Below are 27,942 nucleotides of genomic sequence, written 5' to 3'. Positions count from 1 at the left end.
CCACATTGTGCAATGGCTAGCTTTGAAAGACTTGGCTCTTCTTAGCAATGCAAGGTTCTAAGACAGATCCAAAGGACTAATGATGGAACATGCTATTCACATTCAGAGAAAGAACTACAGAGTCTGAATGCAGATTGAAGCATACTATTTGATTTATCTCTTCTTTGTTTTTTGGTTTGTTTCTTCTTTCTTGTGGTTCATTCCATTGGTTCTAATTCTTCTTTACAACATGACTAATGTGAGAATATGTTTAATATGAATATATATGTAGAACCTATATCAGATTTGCACACCATCTTAGGGAGGGGGAAGAAGAGTGAGGCAGAGGAAATTTAAAATTCAAAAACTTGTGGAACTGAATGTTGAAAACTAAAAATAAATTAATTAAAAATTTAAAAAAAAGAAAAGAAAACAAAAATACAACGTTGCAGTATACAATCTAAAAAGTTAAAAAAAAAAAAGACTCTAAAGAGATGCAACGTCTCTGTAATCAACCTGGTCTGGAGTATTGTTTCAGTTTTAGGTGCCATAGTTTAAGGACATGGATAAGTCTGAGAAGAGTAACCAAGATGGTGAAGGACCTTCAATCAATGTTGTAAAAGAGATTGTTTAAGGGACTGAGTATATTTAGCCTAGAGAAGGGAGGACTCTGGAAGGATGGACATGATAGCGTAGCTACCGTCAAGTATCTGAAAGCCTTGTCATTGGAAGAAGGATTAGATATATTCAATTTTGCTCCAGAGGGCATTGTTAGAAAGAATGAGTGAATGGGAGTTACAGAGAGGCTGCAAAACACAACAACCACACAACTCCCTCTCTTAACATTTTCACTGACTGCTACTTGGAATTCTCTCCATACTTCTCTCTGTCTCCTGCCTTCCTGGCTTCCTGGCTTCCTTCAAGTCTCAGCTAAAATCTCACGTTCTATAGAAAATCTTTCTTGCTTTTCCTTAATTCTAACAGGGGTGGGGAACCTGCAACCTCGGGGTGACATGTAACCTTCTAGGTCCTTGGGTGCAGCCTTTCAACTGAGTCCAAGCTTTACTGGATTTCTTTTTATTAAGTGGATTTCTTCCATGAAATTTGGCTTTAGTGAAAAGGCTACACTTGAGGACCTAGAGGGCCACATGTGGCCTCAAGGCTATAGGTTCCCCACCCCTGTAGCTAGCACCCTCCCTGTATTGAGCATCTCCTGTTTATGCTGGATGCAGTTTGTTTGCACATGATTGTTTATATGTTGTCTCCATTAGATTGTGAACTCCTCAAGACCAGGGATTGTCTTTTGCCTTACCTTGTATTCCCAACACTTAGAACAGTGCCTGGCACATAGTAGGTACTTAATAAATGTTTATTGATGGTGTCATGGTGTCATGAAAAACTTTCCAACAATTAGAGCTGTCTAAAAAGTAGAATGTGCAATCATCTTTTTTTTAAAAAATTGTACAATGTTATAGAAATGCTTGGTTTTTTTTCCATAAATTAAAAATATACTATTTTTAAAAAGTGGTATGGGCTATGTTGGGAGGTAATGGCTTCCCCTCTCTTTGGATGTCTTCAATCAGAGCCTGGATAAGTACTTGCTTGAGTCTATTATGATGGGAATTAATTTCAGGGCATGGGTTGGAGGAAATTGAGCATCACTGAGATGCTTTCTAGTCTTAAAATTCTGTGATTCTGAAATTGTATAGGAATAATGATGACAATATTTCTGTGATTTTTTTTTCTTCTCCTGCTGCAGGATAACCCTGTGAACTGGCAGGCACTGTTGTCACTCCGTCATTTGCTTCCACTGATTCTCAGTACCTATATAGTACCAGGACCCTGGGCACCCTTTGGAAGGAGACCCTCAGGATCTCTTAAATGACAACCTGTACCTACCTGCTGGCATTCTGTAAAGCAACTTAGATCATCTCAAGAAGTTCTGGGTCACAATCCTCTTCACAGAGGATAAAGGTCTTTTGGTGAACTTGAGACTCCGGAGTTTGGCTGTACCTCATTCTTGACTCGTCTTCACAGACTTTCCTTGGAAGAAACACCAGGTGAAGTGAATTCCTGAGGGCTGGTGACTGCTGATGCCGGGTTATCAGCCTCCCCCTCCTAAGGCTCTCTCCTAGCTCGAGGATTTGCCTGGCAGCATGTTGCAGTGTAAGCATGCTGAGGAGTTCAGTTTTGGTCCCCGGGCCCTAAAAGATGCCCTCATCTCCACCAACCCTGTTCTACAGGAACTCTATGCCAAGGCTTTTTCCACCACTGAGAGGCTTTTCCTCTCTGAAGCATACAACCCACAGAGGACCCTCTTCTGTACATTGGTCATCAGAACTGCCTTTGACTGGCTTCTAAGCCACCCTGAGGCCCCAGAGGACTTTGAGACCTTCTACCACTCTCTCCTAAGGAGGAAACAGAGCATGTGCCGAAAGCATATTTACCTACAGCCAATAGGTACCTTGGGTTGGGGGGAGGAGTGTCATTCAACTTGGTTTTGGGCTCCAGGCAGATTTCACAGCCTGATCTGTGCGGGACCCAGGATGATAAAAGGTCTAGGTCTGTATTAGAATCTCTCTGGCCCCATTCAGGAAGAGTTCTGTTTATAGCTTTTAGGAGTTATAACCCAGAGTACTCTGAGGTCTCCATAAGCTACATAGTATTTTGCCTCAGGCAGTACTAAAAGAGAAGAGAGAAGAAGAGAGAGGGAGGAAGGAAGGAAAGGAGAGGGATTGCGTGTATGTGAGAGAGCCAGACAGACAGAGAAACAGGTTGGGGCAGGGGACAGCAGGATCTGGCTAAAAATTTCAGCCAGCGATAACGACAATGCTGACAAATGTGTTGGAAGGCTTATTTATCCCAGTGATAAGAGGGAGGAAGAGAGAAAAAAAATGACATGGTTTCAGGTTCTTTTGAAAAGAAATGGGATGGCTTTCTACCCCCTTCCCATCCTATCCCTAATACTGTTGCTCCCTTGAATTCTAGAGCAAAGGAAGATGGAACTTTCCTTGAACCTATAGAGAAGCACTAACTGTTGAGCATTAGCAATGTCCTAGATGTGAGAGACAACACTGGTCCATCAGGTGTGCTGCCAAATTAAATTGGATATAGGTGTCAACCCAGAAGTAAGGGGGACACTCTGAGAGGAAGAAGGAGGACAGCTGTTGCTGCTCAAGGGTTTCAGATACAATACTCCAATCAGAGAGGAGAGGACCCTAACTCCAAATTTCTAGACTGAAATGACCTCCTCCCTGAGGCAAACGTCACTAAGAGCCAGCCTCAGTCATTTGAATTGTACCTGTGCCTTGTGGATGGGGAATTCAACCCTTGCATCATAAAGGTGACCATGATTGTGAAATGAATGCATCTCTGCATCTCTGGGCATAGGTGGTTTCTTCAGATTGTGCAAACAAACAGAGTATGTCCAAGGCAGAAGCTGACCAATCTGTTTCTGTTTCTAGATCTAAGCGAAGGACCTGTGGGGAGTTCCCTCCTGGACTGTCTCCGGGGATGCGTGGAATCTTTCTTCCTGGGGCTTCGGGTAAAGTGCCTTCCCTCCGTACCAATCTCTTCCATCCACTGCTGCTTCCGTCATAATCGGGACTCTGACAAGATCCAGCTCCATGCCGGTCAGTTTGGACTGGGAGTAAAGAGAGGGAGTGACATTATCACACTGGTTTTGATCAATTAGGGAAAATGCCATTCTCCACCTATATGCTCTGTGGAAAAAGGGAGATGGGACGGATGAAATCCTGTTTTTGTGGTGGGGAAAAAGTTAAGCACGTGGGAAAAGGAAATTTCCACCACTAGATTGTTAGTGCCTATTTCCCTTCCCCTAGGCTATTGCTTTAAAAAAAAAAAAGACTTATTTGTGATAAGACATCCTAAGGAATGTAGTGGAGGTGACAGGAAGAGTCCCCTTAAAATGGCTGGTAATTGAACATCTCTTATAATACTTTGGTCTGCAAGGGAATTTTAAAACATGTCTAACTAAATAGCTAGGGAAGGTACTTTATAGATGGAGACAGGGTCAGAGGGCAGGGTGGGACAGGTTGGAATTGGTTCACTAGGATGATTCATTCAGCTGTATATGGTCATAGCTGTAGAGCTAGAAGGCCTCTTAGTCCCAAGACTTTGTTTTCCAAATGAGTTTGTCCAAGGTCACACTCAGAAGTGGGATTTGAACTCAGGTCCTCCCACTTCAATGCTAATGTTCCTTCCTCTGTATGAGTGATGTTAGATGCTTAAAATAAAGTCTGGAGGGGACCCCCATCCCCCACTCTAGTAGGAAGCCTTGGAGATAGGATTTGAACCCAGGTTCTCTGACTCCACTGAGGCCTGGGAAAAGTCCCAAGAGAAGTATGTATCCTCTCTTAACTGTCTTCATGAGAGTCATTTGGCTGCCTCTGCTTAAATGATTTTATTTCTTTCTCTCTTAACAGTCATCTGATTGGGGTCCAGAGATTTAGAGATGGAAGGAACTTGGGAGGCTATCAAATCAGCCTCCTCAGTTTATAGATGAGGAAGCTGAAAAGAGAGAAGTGACTTGCTCAGGGTCACACAGCTGGTAAATGTCTGAGGCAGGATTTGGACCTGCTCACTGTAATACAGTACATAAAAATTGTCTTCCTTCCAGTACTAAAGAATTGGCAGTGGATTGAGGGGTCAGGATGCCTGACTAGATGGGACCAAAAGCAGATCATAAAGAGTCAGAAGGAAGGATGTTTTCCTTTGAAAGTTCAGCCCATACTGATTAGCCTGAGAACGAGATGGAGCCTTCCTCCCACTTCTGGGGTACAGAGCCTTCCTTTTATTTGGAAAGTCCAGGGGGAAGAGAGGAGGGAATCTTCATACCTTTTATAATATACTTTTGTTTTAAAGTACTTTGTACCTTTCAGTGAGCTTTCATATTAGTTCATTTTACTTCCACATTAGGAGTGAACATTAGATTTGGAATTTTAGGAAGATCTGGCTTGGAGTCCTGCCTCAGACGCATGAGCAAGTCCCATCTTCTCTAAACCTCAGTTACTTCATCTGTAAAATCTGTAAAAAAGAGTTTGTAAAAAGAAAATCTGTTTACATTCCTACATGGAAAGACAATATTTGTAACCCTTGAAACTTTTCAGTATCTGGGTAGTGGGTGGGATTACACACAAAGACAGAGAGACAGAGAGACAGAGAACACAGAGTGAGTTGAATAGGATGGGATCATATCTTTAAAAAATGAAATTAAGCAGTGAGAGAGAAATATATTGGGAGGAGAAAGGGAGAAATGGAATGAGGCAAATTATCTCTCATAAAAGAGGCAAGCAAAAGACTTTTTAGTGGAGGGAAAAAGAGGGGAGGTGAGAGAAAAACATGAAGTTTACTCATCACATTCGACTAAAGGAAGGAATAAAATGCACACTCATTTTGGTATGAAAACCTATCTTACAATACAGGAAAGTGGGGGAGAAGGGGATAGGAAGGGTGGGGGGGATGATGGAAGGGAGGGCAATGGGAGGAGGAAGCAATTTGAGGTCAACACTCTTGGGGAGGGACAGGATCCAAAGAGAGAACAGAAGCAATGGGGGGCAGGATAGGATGGAGGGAAATATATATATGGAGGGAAATATATATACAACATGAATATTATGGAAGTCATTTGCAAAACTACAGAGATATGGCCTATATTGAATTGCTTGCTTCCCAAAGGGAATGGGTGGGGAGGGAGGGATGAAGAGAAGTTGTAAGTCAAAGTTTTAAGAACAACTGTCAAGTATTGTTCTTACTACTAGGAAATAAGAAATACAGGTAATGGGGTATAGAAAGTTATCTGGCCCTACAGGACAAAAGAGAAGATGGGGACAAGGGAAGGGAGGGATGTTAGAAGAGAGGGCAGATCAGTGATAGGGGAGGGGAGAAATGGGGAGAAAATTTGGAACCCAAAATTTTGTGAAAATGAATGTTAAAAGTTAAATAAATAAATTTTTAAAAAAAAGAATGAAAATCTGTAAAATATATCTGTAGGACTTACCCCACAGAGATACTGTGAGGCTTAAGTGAATTAATGTATGTAAAGCACTTTGCAAACCTTAAAGGGCTATCTGGAGGTCAGTTACCATCATCATCATCACCATCGTCATCCAGTTATTACCATCATCATCGCTGTATAGAATGATAGTATAGGAGAGGAGATGAGGAAAATGGGGCCCTGTAGAGAAATGGCTCCTTTCTCTGTGAGGCTAGTGAGAAACCACTGGGCAGGCCGGTATCACTGAGATGCTAATATAGTACTACCCAAGCTTAAAGATTTCTTTTCACCAATAATGGGGAGGAGAAATTGTTTCCTTAGGAGAGCTCCCACCAACTTCTCTTGCTTGAGAGAAGTTGGAGATTTTTTAAAAAGTGGAAACATACAAATCTGTCTGATATTTGGAAATGAATGGGATTAAAAATAATTTTACTTTTTTTCCTTTTTTAATCTGAACTTCACAATCATCAACATTTCAATATTCAAAGAAGAAAATTGTATAGGACACTGAAAACTCTTACATAGATTCCTAGAAAAAGAAACTATATATAGATATATTTGTGTATGTATATAGAATATGTGTATTCTCTATATATACACACATACGCATATATAACAAGATGTATATATATACATATAAACAATTGTTTTGTTTTGTAATGTTTTGTACTTATTTTCTTATCCATTAAAAATGATTTATTGATATTCCTACTAAAATTATTTTTTATTCGTAACTTAAACACCAAAAAGCATTTCCCTATACGCAGCAAAACAGAAAAAGAGGATTGTAAATGTAACTGTGAATCTTCATTTCATGCAGCTTGTTTTTTTAATGTACATAATAAATTCTGCCCATTACTTTCTAAACTGTTCTTTTGGTTTGTGCTTTCTTCTGCATTTGCTTCTATTCTGTTCATTTTAAAAATATTTCAATGTTTGCTTTTTGCATCGACTCATATCTCTGTTTCTGTGTCACCTTGTCCCCCTCTTCTAACAACAACAAACAGTAAAAAAGAAAAATAACCACTTATAATAAAAGAAATTCACAGGATGATCATGTCCAACTTTTGTACCTTCAGAACATCACCTCTGTGTTAGGAAGTAGAGGCTTCATCATACGGAGAAATGGTTGATTATTTCATTGATCCTCTAGAATTCTTAAGTCTTTCAAAGATTTTTTTTTTTTACAACATTGTTGTACTTGTACAGATTCTTTTTCCTGGCTCACTCTGGTTTTACTTCAGTCTGTGCCAATTCCTAGTACTCACAACTCTCTGGATCATCTCTTTCATGATTTCTTATGGTGTAATAACATTCCATTGGGCTCACCTACCACAATCTGTCCAATAATTCCTCAATTGATGAGTACCCCATTCCCCTTAGATTCTACTTCTTTATTTTTCTTTTTACCCCTCTTTCGATCCCTCCTTCAGGATCAGTACATTTTTCTTTTAAATTTTATTTTCACATATGCATTCTCCCACCCCTTGAGAGAAAGCAAGAAGAACAAAATCTCTGTTATAAACATGTATAATTAAGAAAAACAAATTCCCCAAACAGCAAGTTTGTTTTGCATGTGATTACTGCCTCTTTGGTATTATAATATTATCATCTTTCTTCTTAACCCTGCCTCCCCCTCCTCACCTACTTGTTTTCCTATGGAATTTGATAGATTTTTATATTAAACAATTAATTTACATTAATGTAAATTTTTACATTACATTAAAAGAGGGTGTGTTCAACCCTCTTTTTTCTGTTTCAGATAAGTGTGGTTCACCTGATGCTAACCCCTCCCATTCCTTCCTCCATGTTTGTCTATTCTTCTCATATATCTTAATTACAAATTCTACCCCTTCTTCCTTTCTATACTAGCATATTCCTTCTTTTGCCTTCATTTTTTCCCCCTCTTAAAACACTCAGACTAGAACCATTCTATCCCCAGGACATCTGTTTTTCTTATTAAACTTCTTTAACATCCTTTGAAGACACCAAAGTTCTGAAGAAACACTTGTTTTTTCTTCCCCTATTAGAATGTTAGCACTATATCATCATATAGCTCCTTTTAACTGTTCAAAAATTTACCTTTCTAGATTTCTATGGACTCTTGTGTTTGTATTTTAGGTTTCCTACTCAGCTCTAGTCTTTTCATTAGAAATGTTTGAAAGTCCTCTACTACATTAAAGATCCATTTTCCCCTTATAGGATTATACTTACTTGTGGAGGATAAGTTCTTAGTTGTAAGTCTATCTATCTCTTTTGACTTTTGAAATGTAGTATTCTAAGATCTCCTCTTGTTTATATTAGAAGCTTCCAAGTCTTGTGTGATTATAACTGTAGATCCTTGGTAATTGCACTGTTTTTTTCCTGGATGCTTGCAGTAATTTTTCTTTGATATGCTGGCTCTGAATCTTGGCTATAACATTCCTGGAACTTTTCTTTTCGACCTTCCTTTCAGAAGGTGATCAGTAAATTCTTTCTATCTTTACTTTGACGTCTGGTTCTAATAGAGTTCTAAGGAGCAGATTACATTTATGATTTTCTGAAATTCAGTATTCAGGCTTTTTTTAAATCCTAATTTTCAGCAGTTCTTAAATTATCTCCTTGACCTGTTTTCTAAGTCAGTTGTTTTTATATCAGATAGTTTACATTTTCTTCTAGTTTTCAGTCTTTTGATTTTGTCCCAATATTTTGATTGTCTCATTGAGTCAGTGGTTTTTGTTTGACCTATTTTGCTTTTCAGGGATTCTAATTTGGGGGTAAGATTTACCACTTTCTCCTCTAAGCTATTTAATAATAGCTAATATTTACATAGTACTTACTGTGTGCCAGATACTGTACTGAGTGCTTTATAAATATTATCTCATTTCATCCTCACAACCACCCTGGGAGATAGGTGCTATTATTATCATCCCCATTTTGTAAATGAGGAAACTGAGAAACAGAAGCTAAGAGACCTGTGTACGGTCACACAGCTATTAAGTGTCTGAGGTTAGATTTTAATTCAGGTCTTCCTGACTCTAGACCTGGTGCTCTATCCATTGTACCACCTAGCAGCTCTGTCTCCTTCTAATCTTTCCTTCAAAGCTTTATTTCATTTTTAAAAAAATTTCTTGCTTGATTTCTTAAAGTTTTTCATGTAGTTCCTGTGGACAATTCTTTTTTTTCTCTTTAAGTCTTTGCTTGTTTCAGAGTTATTCTTTCCTTCTTTTGGGGGATCTCTATATTCATAATAATTTTCATGATACTTGTCAGTGTTTTCTTTGATTTACTCATCTCTATAGCCTTAGTTCTTGACCTGGGGTTTGTTCTGTGGCTGGGGATCCACCAGCCTGGTTCTGTGCTCTTCGGTGGGGTGATCACCCTTGCTTGGTCTTTCCCTAGTTCACCTGAGGTCTTGGACTAGACTTTGGTTCACTGGGTTCTCCTCTTATCTCCGTCCCTTTTCTGGTCTTATTGGGAGACACGTTTGCCTGTGCTAGCTCTGGCTTGGCTGTTGCTCCCTTTTCTTATTGCTTGTGAGCTGCTGGCTGACATTTTGTGCAGCTGTGGGGTAAGAGTCCCTTATGGTAACTTTTCATTGGATAGCCTGATTTATGCTCCCATCTTCATATCTTTGACTAACGTCTAACTCACTGCTGTCTCTCAAGTAGACGTCTTCCCTTATAACAAATAACCATAGTCAAGCAGAACAGATCAAATGAATATGTCATTCTTCACCTTTAGTTTATCACCTCTTTGCCAAGAGTGGCAAGCATGTTTTATCATCAGTCTTTTAAATCACAGTTGGTCTTTGCTTTGGGGAAAACTGTTCTGTGATCTTTTAGAGTCCTTCCTCTTGTGTCAATGGGTATCACAGAGATTAATCTCCTGGTTCAACTCATTTCAGTCTGCATCAATTCATGTACGTAAGTCTCTGAATCCATTATGAAGGTTGGATAATTCACTCAAACACAGAAGCTATGCCTGTTTAGCTAGATTTCAGGTTAGTGTGAATTAGAAATCAGATGATTCAGAATATCTGAGTCCAGAAACTTTCCCTTCTTTTTTGTTGTTTCCTGTTTGTACTCAAATGCTGATTGCAAATTCTCTAAAAAATTCCAACCTTTTGCATGTGTTGAAAGAAAAGGTCCAATTTAGGACAGATAGAGAAGAATTGAGGGTGCCCTAGCTAGCCAGAGATTACAGGGGCAGCAATCTGCCAGACCTAGAGGAGGAAAAGTTGCCTAGTTTATGAAGGAAAGGGAAACAGAGACTAGGGGCTGAGAGTATAGCAGCCTGAACATTATTGTCCGTGCCCAGGGAAACCTAGGGGAGTTAAGTGACTTAATCTAAGATTATACCATGGTATAACATTTAGGTATACCTACCTAGGTCTGTCATCTAACACTTTGTCTGGTTTCCACTGTAAGAACCCATTGCTTTCTGTATTCCATCACCAGATAGCATTTTGACCTTCTTGAAAAACAATAAACCTATGGATGCCCTGTGTGTTCTGGGCCTCACGCTCATGGACCTGTACCCATGTGAAACCTGGAGCTTCACTTTTGGCAAATCCCTTCCAGGACAAGGTGAGATCTGACTCCTAATGTCTTCTATCCAGGAGGGAAATTTGAGTGGAGCCTTTCCATTCAGAGACCAATGTAGGCAAAGACATTTCTTGGGTGTTAGTGATCAAAGTCTTCTTGTGCTCTTCAAGGTGAACATGTATGTGAAAGAACATAAAATTGAAGACATCCTATGAGTGTCACAAGAGTTCAGGTCTGATGGCTTTTTTTTTACAGGAGTAGAAGTAGGAAGCATATAGGAAAAAAACACCTTGAGTCAATTAATCAAGGTTAGAGAAGAAGGAGAAAAAGGAAGTCCTGTAGACATGGACTTGTAAATACCAGCTAGGTTAGAGTACTGGGCTTAGGGTCAAGAAGATCTGAGTTCAAATCTACCTCAGATACCCCCTACCTGTGTGATCCTGGGCAAATCACTGACCTTTGATTAGCCTCAGTTTCCTCATCTGTAAAATACAGGAGTTGTGTTTGATGGCCTAGCTCTAAATGTATGAGCCTATAAACCTTTTTCCATTAAAAAAAATCAGTTGCTTGGCTTTCCTAATTAGATTATATTGGTGATGAAATGAATGAAAATAGTTTCTGTTACTGGCAACCCAAAATTCTGAAGAAGTCACTTTCTGGGGGAAAGAACTTTTTTAGAGTTGGGGAGGAAGGTCATAAGGTGAGACATTCTGATGCTTTGCCCAGTGAACACCACAGGGAAAAAGTGGATAAAATGTGAGTTTTTCTTGACAAGGGATTTCTGAGACTACTTTTATCCCTTTCAGGGAGAGTTGAGGTGGCCCTTTGGGCTATATAGGGGTAAGATGACTCCTGGTTACCTAGGTTCTCTTGACTTTGCCAGGCCCAGTATTAACCCCTAAAGTAGGATGTTCACTATATGGTCTTCTCTCCTTTACTCAGAAGTAGGAGTATGCAGCTTTGCCAGATTTTCAGCTGATTTCTGCCAGGCTCCAGGGGCTGAGGAGATGCCAGACATCACCCTGAAGGTACCTGAGATAACCCTGAGGGACAGAAATCGGACATTATTCTTCAGCATTCTGGAGATGCTCCAATGCTGCAAGGTATGTGTATCAGGACAGGTGTTTCCCAGTCTTAGAAACCAGGCCTTGTTGTTTTTATGGCTTCTATCACTTGGGGTCAAACTAAAGCTTCAAAACTATTTCAGATGTCTGATCTCACCTGTATCCTGAAAAATGGGTCCTGAGAGGTAGTGTGCCATAATGAATAGAGAGGTGGTCTTGGAGGATGGAAGGGCTGGGTTCAAGGTCTGCTTCTGACCCATGCTGGCCATATGACATGGGAAATATCTTCATTTCTCAGTGCTCCAGGCAAAGAAGGTGCTAATTTGAATGGGTAGAGGAAACTCATCCCCTGGGAGTTCCTTACACTGATGAAATTACAGGTCTTCTCCCCTCCAAAATAAAGAACAAAAAAGAAATAGCTTCCTAATCATCAGTGAGTGTTATATTGGCTAAAAGGATATCTCACATATGTAAAAGGATGTGGGTAAATTTTAATGATTATATAGGTTTGAGGAGCCATTTTAGGAGAAGATATAGTCTATACATAGAGTATAAATGAGACTGGGAGAGTCTTTGAGGATTCCAACTAGCTCAGGGTGTTCTTCAACCATTATGGAATATAATGGCATCCTTAACTCTGAGTCAATCAAGCTGGAATCTCTCCCTAACTCCCTCTCCCCCCACAAAAAAAATAACCAAAACCAGCCCAAATCAAACAAAACAAGACAGAACTAGGAGTCCCCAATGAATTCCTTCTCTCCTTGGAGTCTATTCAAGGATTTCTCTTGGACTTAATCCAGCAACAAGTCCAGACTTAGGGACAACCTCTAACGGTTGGTACAGAGCGTTATGGCCCACAATCACGGGTTTTGACAACCAAGCATTGTATGTAGCAGGACTTAATACATTTTTGCTGAATGAGATACATGAATGAATGAGGCTCATTGTCTGTTGCAGGAACTAACTTCAGATGCTGCAGGGAATAAGAGATTGTTAATGTCACCTGGCATACCCTATATATAAACATCCTCTAATCAGGGGTATGCTGGATCCAGCTCAAACCAAGGGCTGATTGTTAAATTTTCATGGGAATATTTACACTTCAGAAAACCCTACAAATCAGAGCTTCATGTATTGCTTGGTTGATTGACTGGAATTAAGGAAGTTATAAATAAAATGCCAGTATTGTAGATTAAACTTAAAAGTGTAACATGTGTTTTCAGAAAGCTGGTTTTTAAACATTTACCAGCACACGAATGTTTCTGATCCACATGAAATACTGACAGCCATATCACTGAAGTGAGGTCCTCAAAACAAGTTTATTTTAGTGGAAGGAAAGACAGGATGGATGGGCCTCTCTCCTCAAGAGGGGTGGGTTGCTTCCCTTCTGGAATGGAGAAATCCCAATCTAAGTGACTGCAGTGGAGGGAAACTAGGAAATATGTGAACATAGATAATTATGGATGAGTTTTTCCTCCCCAACTTGGCCAAGGACAATTTTATTTTCCTAATAGGTCACATGTCATGAGATCTGCCACTTGATTGGCTTGGGAAATTGCCGCTGGCTGAGCTGCATCATGCAGGGAGCCCTGAGTTTGGATGAGGCCCTTCTCCGGCCCCTGGAGCTTTGCCCAATCTGCCTTCGAAAGCTGCAGTATTTCATTGGATTCAAGCTCATTGAGCGATACAAGGTGAGTGGTGCCACTCTTCATACCCGTGAGGAGATGAAAATTAAAAGAGGTGTCAAAAAAGAAGGGGAACAGGTCTATTGGCTCCATGCATGCACTCCATGAAGACACTTGGTGTCACTGAACATCTGTTCCCAACCCCACTGCGTGTGTGTGTGTGTGTGTTTGTCCTTGGTTTTTGAAGAAGATCATGACATCAGAGAAATGATGACATGACTTGCACTTGACTTTGTTTTGAGTGAGGGAGGGCTGTGTAGGTCACCAGCCTCACTTCTCCTCCAGAGCCATCTGAATCCAGTGACCAGATAGTCATCAGGATGACTGGAGAAGGCCCAGGATGCCATGGGAGACCTTGGCCTTTTTTGACTAAGCCCTATTCAGGTATCCCCTTAGAGTGAGGTGACCCTCATTCAATGAATAGGCCTCTTTAAGAAGTAATCAGGGAATGGCCCTTTTAATGAGCAAAAGAAAAAATATATAAGTAAATCAAACTGAGAGAAAAAGAGCCACAATTAGTATTAATGATCACTCTTAAGTCAGGAGGGTCCAGAAAAACAGCCATGAAGTGGAGTTTGGGCAAGGGCCTGTTGGGGTTCAGAGTGCACTGAGGTTAAGGTTTTGGGAAAGACCAGAAAGAAAGACAAGGAAGAAAGAAAGAAAAAGAAAGAAAGGAAGGAAGGAAGAAAAAAGAAAGAGGAAGAAAAAGAAAGAAAGAAAAGAGAGAAAGGGAGGGAAGGAGGGGAGGAAGGAAGGAAGGAAAGAAGGAAGAAATAGAAAGAAATCTAGTCAGCAAACCCCAAGATAACTGGGCATCCTCTGGCCATCCAAATTTACTTTCCTTCGGAGAGAAGGAAGGAGGGGCACAGAAGGGAGAGGATGAGCTGAGTTACCCAGCTAGCTGGGTCCCCATTCAGGCAGCTCGGTCTACTCCCAGGTTTGTGTTTGTCCTTCGCAAGGTCACCAGCCTCACATAGCTCACAGATGAACGTGAATTTACTATCCTGTAACTTAGGATATATGGCTTACATGGCATAGATATGTAAGTATTATTACATTTGTGTTTTCGTTCAGTTGGGTCTAACTCTTTGGGACCCAATGGACCATGGAACACCATGCCCTGTCTGTGGGTTTTTCCTTGGCAAAGATACTGGCGTGGTTTGCCATTTCCTTCTCTTCTCCTTAATCCACTAGGATTAAGGCAAACAGAGGTTGTGGCTTGCCTAGGGTCACACAATCTGAAAGAGTCTGATTTGAATTCAGGTCATCCTGACTCCAGGCCCAGCACTGTATCCATGGCACCACACAGCTGCCCAGATAGCACCTGAATGTAAGCTATTTATATGTGTATATATAATTTTTAATTTACTTACATATATATATGTATATTAGCTTATAATGAGCTGAAAGGTGATTTGTGGGTAAAGCTGTAGGGGAATAATACCTCACACAGGAGGTGGCATTTGAGTTGTGCCTAGAAAGAAAACAGGGATTCTGACAGACTGAGGGCACTCCAAATCAGTGCAAGGGTGCAAGGGCAATTGTGTTTGAGCATTGGAGGAAAGCCAGAAATCCTGGATCATCCTACAACTCCCGTTTTAGCCAATAGTGCTATTATTATACCAGGCTACTGACAAAAATCAAAATTGGAGGCTCAGTTTCTCTTCCAGGCCCTGCCCATTTTCTGAATGTAGGAAAATGCTCATATATAAGATGGTTAGCAGAAAGGAAAATGAGGAGAATGATGAGAGATAATCCACAAACTGGGTAACTGGAAGATGTGCATACACATATCCACAATTCAAAATATTTAACCTCCTGACTTCGGGTCAGATGGAAGTTCCAAGCTGGAGGCTAACCTACTCAACCTAGCCAGGACGCCTAGAGGAGACTTTTCCCCAGGGGACGAAGGCTGGAGAGCTCTCTGACAAGATGAGCTGCTAGTGAGTTCCCTGTCTGGAAGGATGACATCACAAGGTCAAAGTATTCTTGCTCTGGCCAGGGTACTTTTCTGAGACACTCATGATCATCATACCCTGTGGTGGCATCAGTGTTGCTCTGGAAGCTGCCACCTCAACAGTACCTTCAGAACCTATTTGTCAAATTGAGGGAAGCATTAACCCTCAAGGAACCCTCCTGTGCCAAAGGCAGGAGTAAATAGATCTCTGATCTCAGACCTGTCAGCGACACTTGGCATTCCCAGGGGAGCAGAAGAAATTGGTCTGATGCCATTTTTATGATTTCACTTGATAAGACCAGCCTACTTTGAACACTAGGTCAAGAGGGAAGACGTTCCCATGGAGATAATCTGCACCAAGAATAACACCAATTTATTTCTTCAGAAAGGGCTTGAAACACTCTAGACATTTCATGTACTTCATTCCATATCTGTATATTAGAAATGCTCTAAGATGAGAATATTTTCAAGGCCGTCTGAGGAGTTCAGAGAATGGAGATATTTCCATCAGAAGTGATCAGGGGTGACCTGTGCTGAATCTTGTGTGATAGGTGGGGATTGTGGGTAAATAAGATTAGAGAGCAATGTCCATAGGTGGGGAAGAAGATAGATCTGGAAAATGGCCAGTAGTCCATTTTGTCTGAAACATGGCAAGTGTCTGGTAATGACACATGATGAGGTAGGAAAGGGAGGATGGGACCAGAGTGGTAGTCAGCATTGAGAATTGGAGGAAAGCCAGAAATCCCTGGATCATCCTATAACTCCTGTTTTAACCAATAGTGCTATTGATTGTCAGCATTTAAGAGTTTGTACTTAATCTGACAGGTATAAATAAAGATGCTGTGGAAACCTTTTAAGCAGGGCACAGACACAGTCAAGGGATACTATAGGACCAGGAATTCTTAACCATTTTTTTGTGTCATGGATCCCTCTGGCAGCCTAGGGAAGCCTTTGGACCCCTTCTTAGAAGAATATTATTTTTTAAAAATTAGTTTTCCCCAGTTATACGTAAAAACAATTTTTAACATTTGTTTATAAAACTTTGAGTTCCATATCCTCTCCTTTGCTCCTTTTCCATCCCCCTCACTCCACTGAGAAGGCAAGCAGTTTAATATGGGTTATACTCATGTAGTCATGCAAAACATATCCAAAATAGTCATATTGTGAAAGAAAATTTAGCCAAAAAAACTCAAGAAAAATAAATAAAATAAAATAAAAAGTATGCTTTGATCTTTATTCAGACACCTTTCAGTTCTTTCTCTGGAAAAGGACAGCATTTTTCATCATAAGTTCTTCAGAGTTGTCTTGGATCATGGCATTGCTGAGAATATTTAAGTCATTAACAATTAAGTCATTAATAGTTTAGTCATTCACAGCTGATCTTCACACAATCTTCTTACTTTGTACATCGTACATTTCACTTTACATCAGTCCATGCAAATCAGTTTTTCTGAGAACATCCTGCTTATCATTTCTTTTTTTTTTCACATTAGAAGAATTAAAATGAATGGGAGAAACCATGAGAAAAACCAAACCAGACCAAAACACAACACAACAGAAAATATTCTGCTTCATTCTGTGTTCGAGTTCCGTAATTCTTTCTCTGGATGTGGAAGGCATTTTGCCTCAAGAATCTTTTGGGAATGTTTTAAGTCCTTGCATTGCTGTGAATGGCTAGGTCTACCAGAAGCAGTCCTTGCACACTGTGGCTATTACTGTGTACAATGTTCTCCTAGTTCTGCTCCTTTCACTGAGCATCAGTTCATATGTGTCCATCCAGGCCTCTCTGAAGTTCTCCTGTTCATCATTTCTTATAGTACAATAGTATTCCATTATAATCACATGCCACAACTTTTTCAGTCATTTTCCAATTTATGGGCATCCCCTCAATTTGTAATTTTCCCCCCAGAAGTGAGCCACAAATATGTTTTGTTCATATAAGTTCTTTTCTTTTTTAAAAATCTCTTTTGGAATATAGACTTAGTAGTGGTATTGCTTAGTCAAAGGGTATGCTTGGTTCAGTAGCCCTTTGGGCATAGTTCCAAATTGCTCTACAGAATGGTTAAATCGGTTCACAACTTCACCAACAATGCATTAATGTCTCATTTTTCCCACATCCCTTCCAACATTTGTCATTTACCTTTTCTGTTGTGGTAGCCAATCTAATAGGTATGAGGTAGTACCACAGAATTGTTTTAATTTGTATTTCTTCAATCAATAGTGAGCTAGAGTATTTTTTCATTTGACTATAAATATATCACCTGAAAACTGATCATATTTTTTGATCATTTATCAGTTGGGGAATGGCTCTTATTTTTATAAATTTGACTCAGTTCTCTATGTTTGAGAAATGAGGCCTTTATCAGAGAAACAAGTTTCAAAATTTTTTTGCAGTTACTATTATTAACTGTACCTCTCTCCATCCTATTCTCCCTCTCCCCTTTATTCTGTTCACTTTCTCCTTTCACCCTGTCCCTCCTCAAAAATGTTTTGCTCCTTCATCCCCCATTTTCTTATCTCCTTCCCCTCCTACTTTCCTGTAGAGTAAGATAGATTTCTACATATGTTGTTATTCCCTCTTTGTGCCAATTTTCAGAAGAATATTATTAAAAGCATAAAATACTGAGAGTTACAAATGAAAACATAATTATATTGAAATTTAGTTATAATATTTCAAAACCGAGTTCATGGACCCCAAATTATGAATCCCTTCCTTAGTATTACTGATCTGGTGATAGTATGCAGAATGAATTTGAGTGTGGACAGAAAATAAAATAGGTCAGCTAGGTGGTGCAGTGGATAGAATGCTGGGCCTGAAGTCAGGAGGACTCATCTTCCTGAGTTTAAATCTGGCCTCAGACACTTACTAGTTGTGTGATCCTGGACAACTCATTTAACCCTATTTGTCTCAGTTTCCTCATCTATAAAATGAACTGAAGAAGAAAATGGCAAACAACTCCAGGATCTCTGTCAAGAAAACCCCAAATGGAGTCATGAAGAGCTGGACATGACTGAATCAACTGAACTCCAAGAAAGAAAATTTAAAAAAAATAATAAAAATTCCAGCATTTCATATTCACATAGTGTCATCTTCATGAGTGTTCTTTGAAATAACTAGAATAAGAATTACTATTCCTATTTTATAGGTGAGGAAATGCCAGGAAGCAGTTGAAAATGAGGCATTGAAACCTGGAAGGATTGGGGTTTTAAATAGCACTTTGAATAATGCGCTCTCTCTCTCTCTCTCTCTCTCTCTCTCTCTCTGTCTCTGTCTCTCTGTCTCTGTCTCTGTCTGTCTGTCTCTCTCTCTTTCTGTCTCTCTCTCTCTCTCTGTCTCTCTGTCTCTCTGTCTCTCTCTCTCCACATACACACACACACACACACACACACACATACACACACACACATATAAAATAGGTATACACAGAGAGATGATGGTAGAAGCGGATGATTCACCTGGGGTAGAATACTCATCCTGACCCATTACCAGCCTAGCTGCTAAGTGAGGGGGCAGGGTACCATTGCACCAGGAAGTTTCCCCACAATGACAGTGGGGAAGGATGTCTATGCACAAAGCCAGGTCACCTCCATCCTTATAAAACCACTGCTTGATTCTTCTCTTAACCCATCATCCTGTATCTCTTCTCCCTTTCAAATGCAGACTTGTAGAAATTGTTCCATATACTCCTTCTATTTTTTTACACTTCCTGACAACAGTAATATTTCTCAGTTCAATGTACTCTTCACGTTTACCAATGATCTCTCAAACATTTTTATTTGCATCTTTTGTTTTTATATCACTTTCATATCTGACTACATTCCTCTCTCCCCCCTCACATTGAGTAACAATAAGAAGGAATAAAAAGCAGTTTTGCAAGACCAAACAGCACATCAGACGAGTCTGACAGGGTATCCAATGTGGTACATTCATATTTCCTCAACTTCCCCCAACCTCTGCAAAGAAAAAGTGGGAAGTACTTTTATTTTCTCATCTCTTCTCTGGAGCCAGCAATCTTTTCACTGCTAAATCCAACGGTCTTTTCTTATTCCTTCCCCTTGCTTAACCTGTCTGTAGCAGCTTTTCATACCGTTCATCACCACTCCTTCTGGCTACTCTTCTCCCTTGGGTTTTGTGACATATTTCTCTCCTGATTTTCCTCCCATCTGTCTGATTGCTCTTTCTCCTTCTCATTTCTTTTGCTGGATCATCCTCTTCCTCCCTCCCATTAAGTGTGGCCATTCCCCTACGCTCTGTGTGGAGCCCTTTTCTCTCAGCGAGGTGACTGAGGGAACAGAATGTTAGAATCAGGAAGACCTGAGTTCAAATGCTGCCTCAGATACTAACTGTGTGACCCTGGTAAGAGTCACTTAACCTCTCCATGCCTCAGTTTCCTTATCTGTGAAATGGGGATAATACTAGCACTAACTTCACAGGGTTGTTGTGAGATAATATGTGTAAATGCTTTGCAAATTTTAAAGTACTGTATAAATGCCAGAATATTCTTTATGGTCTCATCAGTTTCCATGGATCCAGCCATCAGTTCTATGCCTATGACTCCAAATCTACATATCCATACCAAATCTTTCTCAGATTACCTACAGCCTGCTGGACATCTCTATCTGAATGGCCCATCAACATCTCAAATGGAAACATATTTTCCTCTAAAGCCATATCTCCTCCAAATTTCTGCATCTCTTAATGGTGCACCTATCTTTTCATACACACACATACACCCAAGTGTATGTATATATGTATAGATGTAAGTGTATATGTATATATGTATACATATATGTATGTATATAAAATGAATTACTCATGCTCATCTTTCCTGTTAGTCAGGCTCATAACTTTGGAATCATGCTTGACTCTTCTTGCTCCCTCATCCACTTTATTTGATCAGTTGCCAAGTCTTGACAGTTTTAGCTCCATGACATCTCTTGCATCTGTCCTCTTTCCCCCATTCACACGGCCGAGACCCTAAGTCATACAGCCCCACCCAGCCCTTTCTCCTGGGCCACTGCAATCTCCTAATTGGTCTCAAGCCTGCTTTGATCCAGGTTCATTCAATCTTCCACACAGCTGCGAAATTGCTATTCCTAACACACCAATGTAACAAAACCAACTAAAATTTCCATCGTGCTGAGTGCTTGACAATTATTATCTCACAACCATAGCATCTGCTTACTAAAAAAAATCGTCAGTGGTTCCCTATCGTCTCTAGGATAAAATATAAATAAACTTATCAACTGGGAATTGAAAGCCATCTATAATCTGGTTCTCACCTACTTTCCAGTCCTACTTCAGATCATTTCCCTTCACACATTCTTTGTTCCAGTCAAACTGTTACCAGTTACCCATCTCTTATGGAATGAGCTCCTCCCTCACCTTATAGCATCCGTAGCTCCCTTCAGAGCCCAGCTTAGGTGCCATTAAGACCTTTCTTCTCATTCCCTCGAGCAGGCGGAGGTGGGTAATAGAATGCACAGCACTTCAGGGAAGGGCAGACTGTTTCAATTTTGTGGCTATAGCACACATAATAGGTACTTAATAAACATTTATTGAATGAATGAATTTATTGAAGGAAATAATAGCAGATAATACTAGTAATAACTACCACTTTAATGCCTGCCAAACACTTTTATTGTTGTTGTGGAGTTGTGTTAGACTCTTCCAGTCCCCATTTAGGTTTTGGTTTTGTTTTTGGCAAAGATATTAAAGTGGTTTGCCATTTCCTTCTCCAGCTCATTTTACAGATAAGAAAATGAGGTAAACAGGATTAAGTGACTTGCCTAGGGTCACACAGCTAGTAAATGTCAGAGGCTGGATTTGAACTCAAATCTTAATGGCTCAGGGTCCCAATCTGAGATGTTAAGTCTCAGCTCCTAACCTAGCTCTCCTGCACCACATAGCTGCCAAGCCGGGCATTTGCAAAGTCCAAACCAGGGTCTTTCATCCGAATTTAGTCCCACAGAGTGGGGAACACATTATCAAATGCTGACGGGCATGGACCAAGAATATTAATTAATTTGCCAGTCTTGGGACAAAGAGTAACAGGAGATGCAAGGAGAGTGGCCTGTGGAGCATGTAGTGACAGAACTACTTTCTTGTTCAAGGACTGCTGGGGTAGTCTGTTTTGCAAATCTGCCTCCTCTGAACCTCATTAAAAGAGTCTTCATGAGTCCTAACAATATAGAGAACAGAACCTCTGATAATGATCAACATTTATGAAGAAAGTTGTCAGTAAAGGAGAGAGGGAGGGAGAATGCCAGGATGGTTTCATATCATGGAAGTCAAGTTGGAGATGACTGTAACATACCACCAATAGATCAAGGAGACAGCTAGGCTGTGTGGTGTGCATAGAGAGCTAGACTTAGAGCCAAGAAGACATGAGTTCTAATCCTTTTTCAGATACGTACTTGCCACGTGATCTTGGGCAAGTCACTTAACCTCCATCTGCCTCAGTTTCCTACCCCACAGAACTGTTTGAAGGATCAGATTAGATGACGTGTAAATCTCTTCTAAAACCTTAAGCTATAGAAATGCTAGCCATAATTATTATAATTATAAGCAAGAAGTCCATTGGATTTAGGAAGTCCCTCATGACCCTTGGGAGTCCTATGGTAGGAAGTGGAGGCCAGATTGTAGGTGTTAGAGGAATAAGTGATGAAATAAGGGAGGTAAGGAGTATACTTTTTTGAGAAGTTTGTTGACAAAGGAGAAAGCTAAGAGGGTAGCTTGAAGATGTCATATAATCATAGATTTAGAGCTGACAAAGGCCATTTAGCCCAGCCATTTCAATTTACAGGTGAGAAAACTGAGGCTTGGAAGGTAAGTGACTTTCCCAGGGTCACACAGTTAGCAACGAGCAGAGCTAGAATTTGCAACTAGATTCTCTGACTCCACATCCAAAGCTCCATCACAGGGGGCAGGGGATGGGGAAGTACTGGGGCTGAAGGCAGATTTTTAAGGTAGGGAGATCAGAGCTTGAAGCAGAGCCAGTGGAAGATTTTGAAGATAAAAGTGAATAACTAAGACAGACCATTTTGCCAACAGGGCCCACAGCTGACTTTACTGCAGAAACCTAGGGAGATGACAAGCCCCAGAAGTTCTTGTGCATCAACAGGGAAGTTTAAAAAGCAGTTTTATGAGAATTTTGTGAGGGTCAACCAACCTTTCATCCAAGAAATGCTCTTTTCTTGCTCCCTCTCATCCCCAACCACTGGCAAAAAGAAAGGTCAGATGGACAACTCTGCTCACTCTGTCCTATTTCTACTTTTATTTGGGGATCTTATCTCTATAGGTCTCAGTTTCCTCATCTGTAAAACACTGGACTGGCCTCTGAGGTTCACTTCCTTCCTGTTTTCCTAATTGTCTTTTCCCCGACAGTGACTGTTTTCACCAATACTCTCAGGGAAGCTCAAATTATAATGTGATGTTGCAAACATTTATTAAGTGCCTAGTGCATACAGAACCTCAGGTTAGTTGATGGGGGAAATAGAAGGATCATACATGCATAGTTTTTGCCCTCAAAAAGCTTTCAGACTGATAGAAAAATCTCTGGAACTTGAGTCTGTCACCACCTACCTGGCAAGGTCTTTATAACTTGTCCTCTTCAGGGGAGAACAGAGAAGGGTTGAGGGGGAAGTCAGGGAGGCAAGGTCATCCTCACTTCATAGAATGCAGCATGGTGTCAGTAAACATTTATTAAGCACCTACTGTGTGCCGCACACTGCTAGGAGCTGGAGATACAAAGGGAGGCGACTGTTCCTGCCCTAGGGAACTCACAGTCTCATGGGAGAGACAACACCCAAACAACCATGTACAAACAAGATATAGAAAGGATAAATTGGAATAACCAACAAATATAAGGCACTAAATTAAGGAACACTGGGCAAAAACTCTTTGTAGAAGGTGTACCAAGCTGAGACTTGAAGGCAGCCAGGGGAGCTAAAAGGCAGAGATGAGGAGGGAGAGTGTTCAAGGCATGGGAGACAGCCGGTGGAATTGCTTTTGTGAGGAAAAGCAAGACAGTTAATATCATTGGCTCAGAGAAGATATGGGGGCGTGAAGGCGGTGGAACAAGAGTGGCAAATTAGAAAGGGGTCAGGTTATGAAGGGATTTACAAGCCAAACAGGGGATTTTATGTTTGATCCTGGAGGGAAAAAGGAGCCACCAGAGTTTATCAAATAAGGGGACAATATGGTCATGACCATGATATGGACTTTAGGAAGATCAGTTTGACAGTTGAGTAGACAAAGGATCACAGTGGGAGAGTCTTCTGGCAAGGAGGCCAACTAGCAGTCTGTTGCGATAGTTCAGGCATGAGGTGATGAGGGCCTGCATCAGGGTGGTGAAAGTGTCAGAAGAGAGAAGGGAATAGATATGAGAGATGATACAAAGGTAAAGTCAACAGGCCTTGGCAAGAGATTGGATATGAGGAGGAGGTGAGAGTGAGGAGTAAAGGATGATACCTAGATTGGGTGACTGGGAGGATGGTGGTACCCTCCAGGAAGAAGGGAGGATTGTGGGGAAAAGAGAATGAGTTCAGTTTTGGCCATCTTGAGTTTAAGATATTTATGGGACATCCAGTTCAAGATGTCTGATGAACAGTTGGAGATGCGAGACTGGAGGTCAGGAACACGTTAATTAGGTTTGAGTCATATGCAAAGAGATGAGAACTGAAACCATAGGCACTGATGGGATCACCAGGTGAAATAATACAGCAGAAGAGAAGAAGGCCCAGGATAAAGCTTGGGGAGACGACCCCTGCTAGTGGATATGACCTGGATGAAGATCCACCAAAGGAGACAGAAGGGTGGTCAGACAGAAGAACCAGGAGAGAGTAGGGTGAGGAAAACTTAGAGAGGAGGGAATATTAAGGAGAAGAGGCTGATGAATAGGGTCAAAGACCATAGAGAGGTCAAGAGGGATGAGGACTGAGAAAAGACCATTACGTTTGTCAGTTAAGAGATGGGGGAAAAAGGAAAAAAAACCTATATGTTCAAAAACTTTTACAGCAGCTTGGAAATTGCAGGGATGTCCCTCAATTGGAGAATGGTTGGACAAGTTGTAGTATATGATTGTGATGGAATATCACTGTGCTATAAGAGGTGATGAGCTCAGTGATCTTAGAAAAACATGGAAAGACTTGCACGAAAAATGAGCACAACTAAGAGAACACTGTATACAGTACAATACAATGTATACACTGTATACAATAACAGCAATATGAAGAAGGAGTTTGACTGAAAAAGTTATTTTGTCTATTATAAATATCCAAATTAACTATAAAGGACACATGAAGAAAGGTACTATCTGTATTCAGAGAAAGAATTGATGTATAGACTAATTTTACATATTTTACGTTTTACATATTTACATAGAAATATAATAAATAAAAATATTTAAATACAACATAGAAATATAATAAATATTTACATATAATCATATAAATAATTCTTATATATATGTATTTGTGTCTGATGGTAGCCATCTCTAGAGCTCTAGGGAAGGAAGGGAAGAAAAAAGAAATTTACATGATAATTTTGTTGTATATTTGAAAGCAACAGCAAGTTGTGCATAGTAGATTTGCCTTTTCATATACAGTCATCTTTTTTATTGTACTATGCTGTCGAAGTGCTTGTTTTACTCCATAAATTAAAAACAAAATAAAAAAAGAACACATATATAAAATATCAAATTGCTTCCCTGCTCAATGAGAGAGGAGAGGAGGGAGAGGAGAGAGAGAGAATTGGGAACTCAAAATTTTAAAAAACAAATGTTAAAAAAAATTTACATGTAATTGGAAAAAAGAGCTCAAAAAAGACTGTAAGTTGTATCTGGAAACACTCACATAATGTTAAGTTTAGTATAAAAAGAAAGTGTAAGGAAAAAAGGAAAAAAAGAGAGATCATTAGTGATTTTGGAGGAGGCAGTTTTGGTTGAATGATGAAGTTGGAAGCCTGGCTTCAAAGATTTAAAAGAGTGAGAGGAAAGTCAGTGGAAGAACCAATGGATGCAGTAAGTAGAGGCCTACTCAAAGATGTGAACCATAAGGGGGAGAAAAGACAGAGGGAGACAGCTAGTGAAGATGGATGGATCAAATTAGGTTTTTTGGGGGTTTTTTTGAGGACGGGGGAGGGTATCAGAAAGAACATGGAAGCAGGAATGAGGAGATCTGGCTTCTGTTGCTAACTAGCTATGTGACTGTGGGCAAATCCTTTCCTTTCTTTGGACTTGTTTCCTTTTTTGTCAAAATAGGGGATGAGACTATTATAGAAGTTCTTTTTGAGTCATGGCAGTCTGATGAAATCTATGGACCCCTACTCAGAATGTTTTTAAATGCATAAAATAAAATGCACAGGACTACCAATTTATATTGAAATACAAACGTTAACATATTAAAAAAAAAAACAAGTTCATGGATTCCACGTTAAGAACCCCTGGACTGCAAGATACTGTTCCTTAGTTTGTACTAGCTGTGTGACTCTGGGCAAATCACTTCACCCTGTTTACCTCAATTTCCTCATCTGTCAAAGGAGCTAGAGAAGCAAATGACAAAGCACTCCTGGATCTTTGCCAAGAAAACTCCAAATGGGATCATGAAGAGTCAGACAGGACTGAAACAGCTGAACAGCAAAAATACCTGGTTTGGCTTTCTGAATCAGCTCATGTAATAATAAAATTAATAGCTATTTATGTAGGCTTTAAGGATTGCCAAGTGCATTACAAATATTATCTCATTTTATCCTCACAATAACCCTGGGAGGTAGGTGCTATTTTTAGCCTCGTTTTACAGTTGAGGAACCTGAAGCAAACTGAGGTTAAGTGACTTGCCCTGGGACATAGAACTAGAAAGTATCTGAGGCTGGATTTGAATTTACATCTTCCTAACTCCTGGCCCAGGCTTTATTCATTTCACAATTTAGCTGTACTGCCATCCAATCCAGTTTAAGAAATATGTACTGAATACCTTCTAGTATAGAAAGAGGTTTGTATTTGGAGTCAGAAGACCTAGGTTTGTGCCTCAGCTCTGGCATTTTTACCAGGTAAGTGACCTTGGGCAAGTCATTGTCTTTCAGTTTCCTCACTCATAAAATAGAGAGGAGCAATTACATTAAATGACCTCTATAGGTCAGAGTTTGTCTCTGAGATTTTGTGTCATAAGGGCAGGGAAAAGGCATTTGGCTTTGATGCCCATGATGTCAGAGTCTGAGCCAGACAGAGTGTACACTTGAAATCTTTTCCCGTCTTTGTGCTCCTGAATCCCAGAACTTCTGTAATTAAACTGGGTACAAAGCTGTCCCTCCTTGCCAACTTCCTCTTCTTCCTTCAGCCCTGCTTCATTTTTTTTTTTTTTTTGGCAATCAGGGTTAAGTGACTTGCCCAGGATCACACAGCTAGGATCTGAGGTCAAATTTGAACTCAGATCCTCCTGCCTCCAGGGCCAGTGTTTTATCCATTGTGCCACCTAAGTGTCCTCCTGCTTCATTCTTGAAAGAAACATATTAGAGGAAATGGAGAACATTTCAATCCTAGGAGAGATTCCTCACACCTTTCCAAGCTCCAAGACTAACAGGGCCATTCCTTCAGTCATCTTCAATAGTCATCTCTACGCAGATGACTCTCAAATCTTCTTGTCCAGCCTTAAGCTTTCTGCTGACCTTGAGTCTCACATCTCCAACTGCCTTTTAGATATCTTTAACTGGATGTCTCGTAGACATCTTTAACTCAACATGTTCAAAACTGAACTGGTTATCTTTTCCCCAAACCCTCCCCTCTTTTTGACTTCCTCCTTACTGTGAGGTACCACCATCCTCCTAGTCACCCAGGCTCCCAACCTAGGTGTCATCTATTCATTCTCTGCACCCCCTCCATCCAATCTGTTGCTAAGGACTGTTGATTTGACCTTTTCTTTAAATTGTTTCTCAAATGCACCGTCTTCTCTTCTCGGACACTACTAGCACCCTGGTCCAACCTCTCATTACCTCGTGCCTAGACTATTGCAATAGCCTGCTGCCTGGTGTCCCTACCCCAGGTCTCCCCCTCTACAGTCCATCTTCCATTCAGTTGTCAGTGATCTCCCTAAAGTACAGTAGAACCTCAGTTTATGAATAACCTGGTTTACGTGTGCTTCGTGGGACGACGAAAATTTTTTCTCAAAATTTGTCTTGCAGGCTGAACAAAAATTCGCAGTACGAACATCAAAATTTTGTTGTAAAACGTCACCCAAATAAGACTGTAGCAATGAGAGCCACAAATATTTTTAATGATAATGCAATGCTCACATTTCTGTGACATTCTGAAAAAACTGATAGATTTTGATAGAATAGACAGAATCTGATAGATTCCTAGTCAGAAGTGAACGTGAAAAAAAAAATCAGTGAGCTAAAACGTGAAAGTGATTCTAAAAAATGAAAACTAAGTGAAGGCAGCAGTGTCAGGCTTACTTTTAACTAAAGTAGCATAAGAGACAACACTCCCCACGCTGAAATCCCTGATGTTCTCATAGAAGGAGATTCTCCTTCCAAGCAATAACCCTTCCTCCTCCTCCTGCTCCTCCTCCTCTTTCTTCTCGTCTCCCTCACGCCAACCATGACTTGTCAAAGGTAAAGTACAGGTTAATTTATTTTATTTTTGGTTTATATTGTGTATTAATCATTGCTACTGTATATCAGGTGCATTAGGGACAAAAAACTTACTTAAAATTATAA

General features: G+C 40.2%; 1 protein-coding gene and 1 long non-coding RNA gene across 2 annotated transcripts in view; one reads left to right on the top strand and one right to left on the bottom strand.

Annotated features, from left to right (window-relative positions):
- Window positions 1–1,939: 1,939 nt before the first annotated feature.
- On the bottom strand, window positions 1,940–5,022 carry LOC140497122 (uncharacterized). Its single transcript, XR_011964539.1, has 3 exons — window positions 4,874–5,022; window positions 3,281–3,622; window positions 1,940–2,022 (listed from the first exon to the last, which is right to left on the bottom strand). It is a non-coding gene; the product is annotated as an uncharacterized lncRNA (long non-coding RNA).
- The window catches only part of AMZ1 (archaelysin family metallopeptidase 1), a 31,050-nt gene continuing 5,124 nt past the window's right edge, over window positions 2,017–27,942 (top strand). The window contains exons 1-5 of the mRNA XM_072597689.1: window positions 2,017–2,439; window positions 3,444–3,611; window positions 10,435–10,563; window positions 11,464–11,624; window positions 13,100–13,276. Coding sequence (XP_072453790.1) covers window positions 2,136–2,439; window positions 3,444–3,611; window positions 10,435–10,563; window positions 11,464–11,624; window positions 13,100–13,276 — 939 coding nt within the window. The 5' untranslated portion in view covers window positions 2,017–2,135. The remainder of the gene's footprint in view (window positions 2,440–3,443; window positions 3,612–10,434; window positions 10,564–11,463; window positions 11,625–13,099; window positions 13,277–27,942) is intronic.

Source organism: Notamacropus eugenii, chromosome 3 (genome assembly GCF_028372415.1).
Source record: "Notamacropus eugenii isolate mMacEug1 chromosome 3, mMacEug1.pri_v2, whole genome shotgun sequence".
NCBI lineage: Eukaryota > Metazoa > Chordata > Mammalia > Diprotodontia > Macropodidae > Notamacropus > Notamacropus eugenii.
This window is presented reverse-complemented; position numbering and strand designations above follow the sequence as displayed.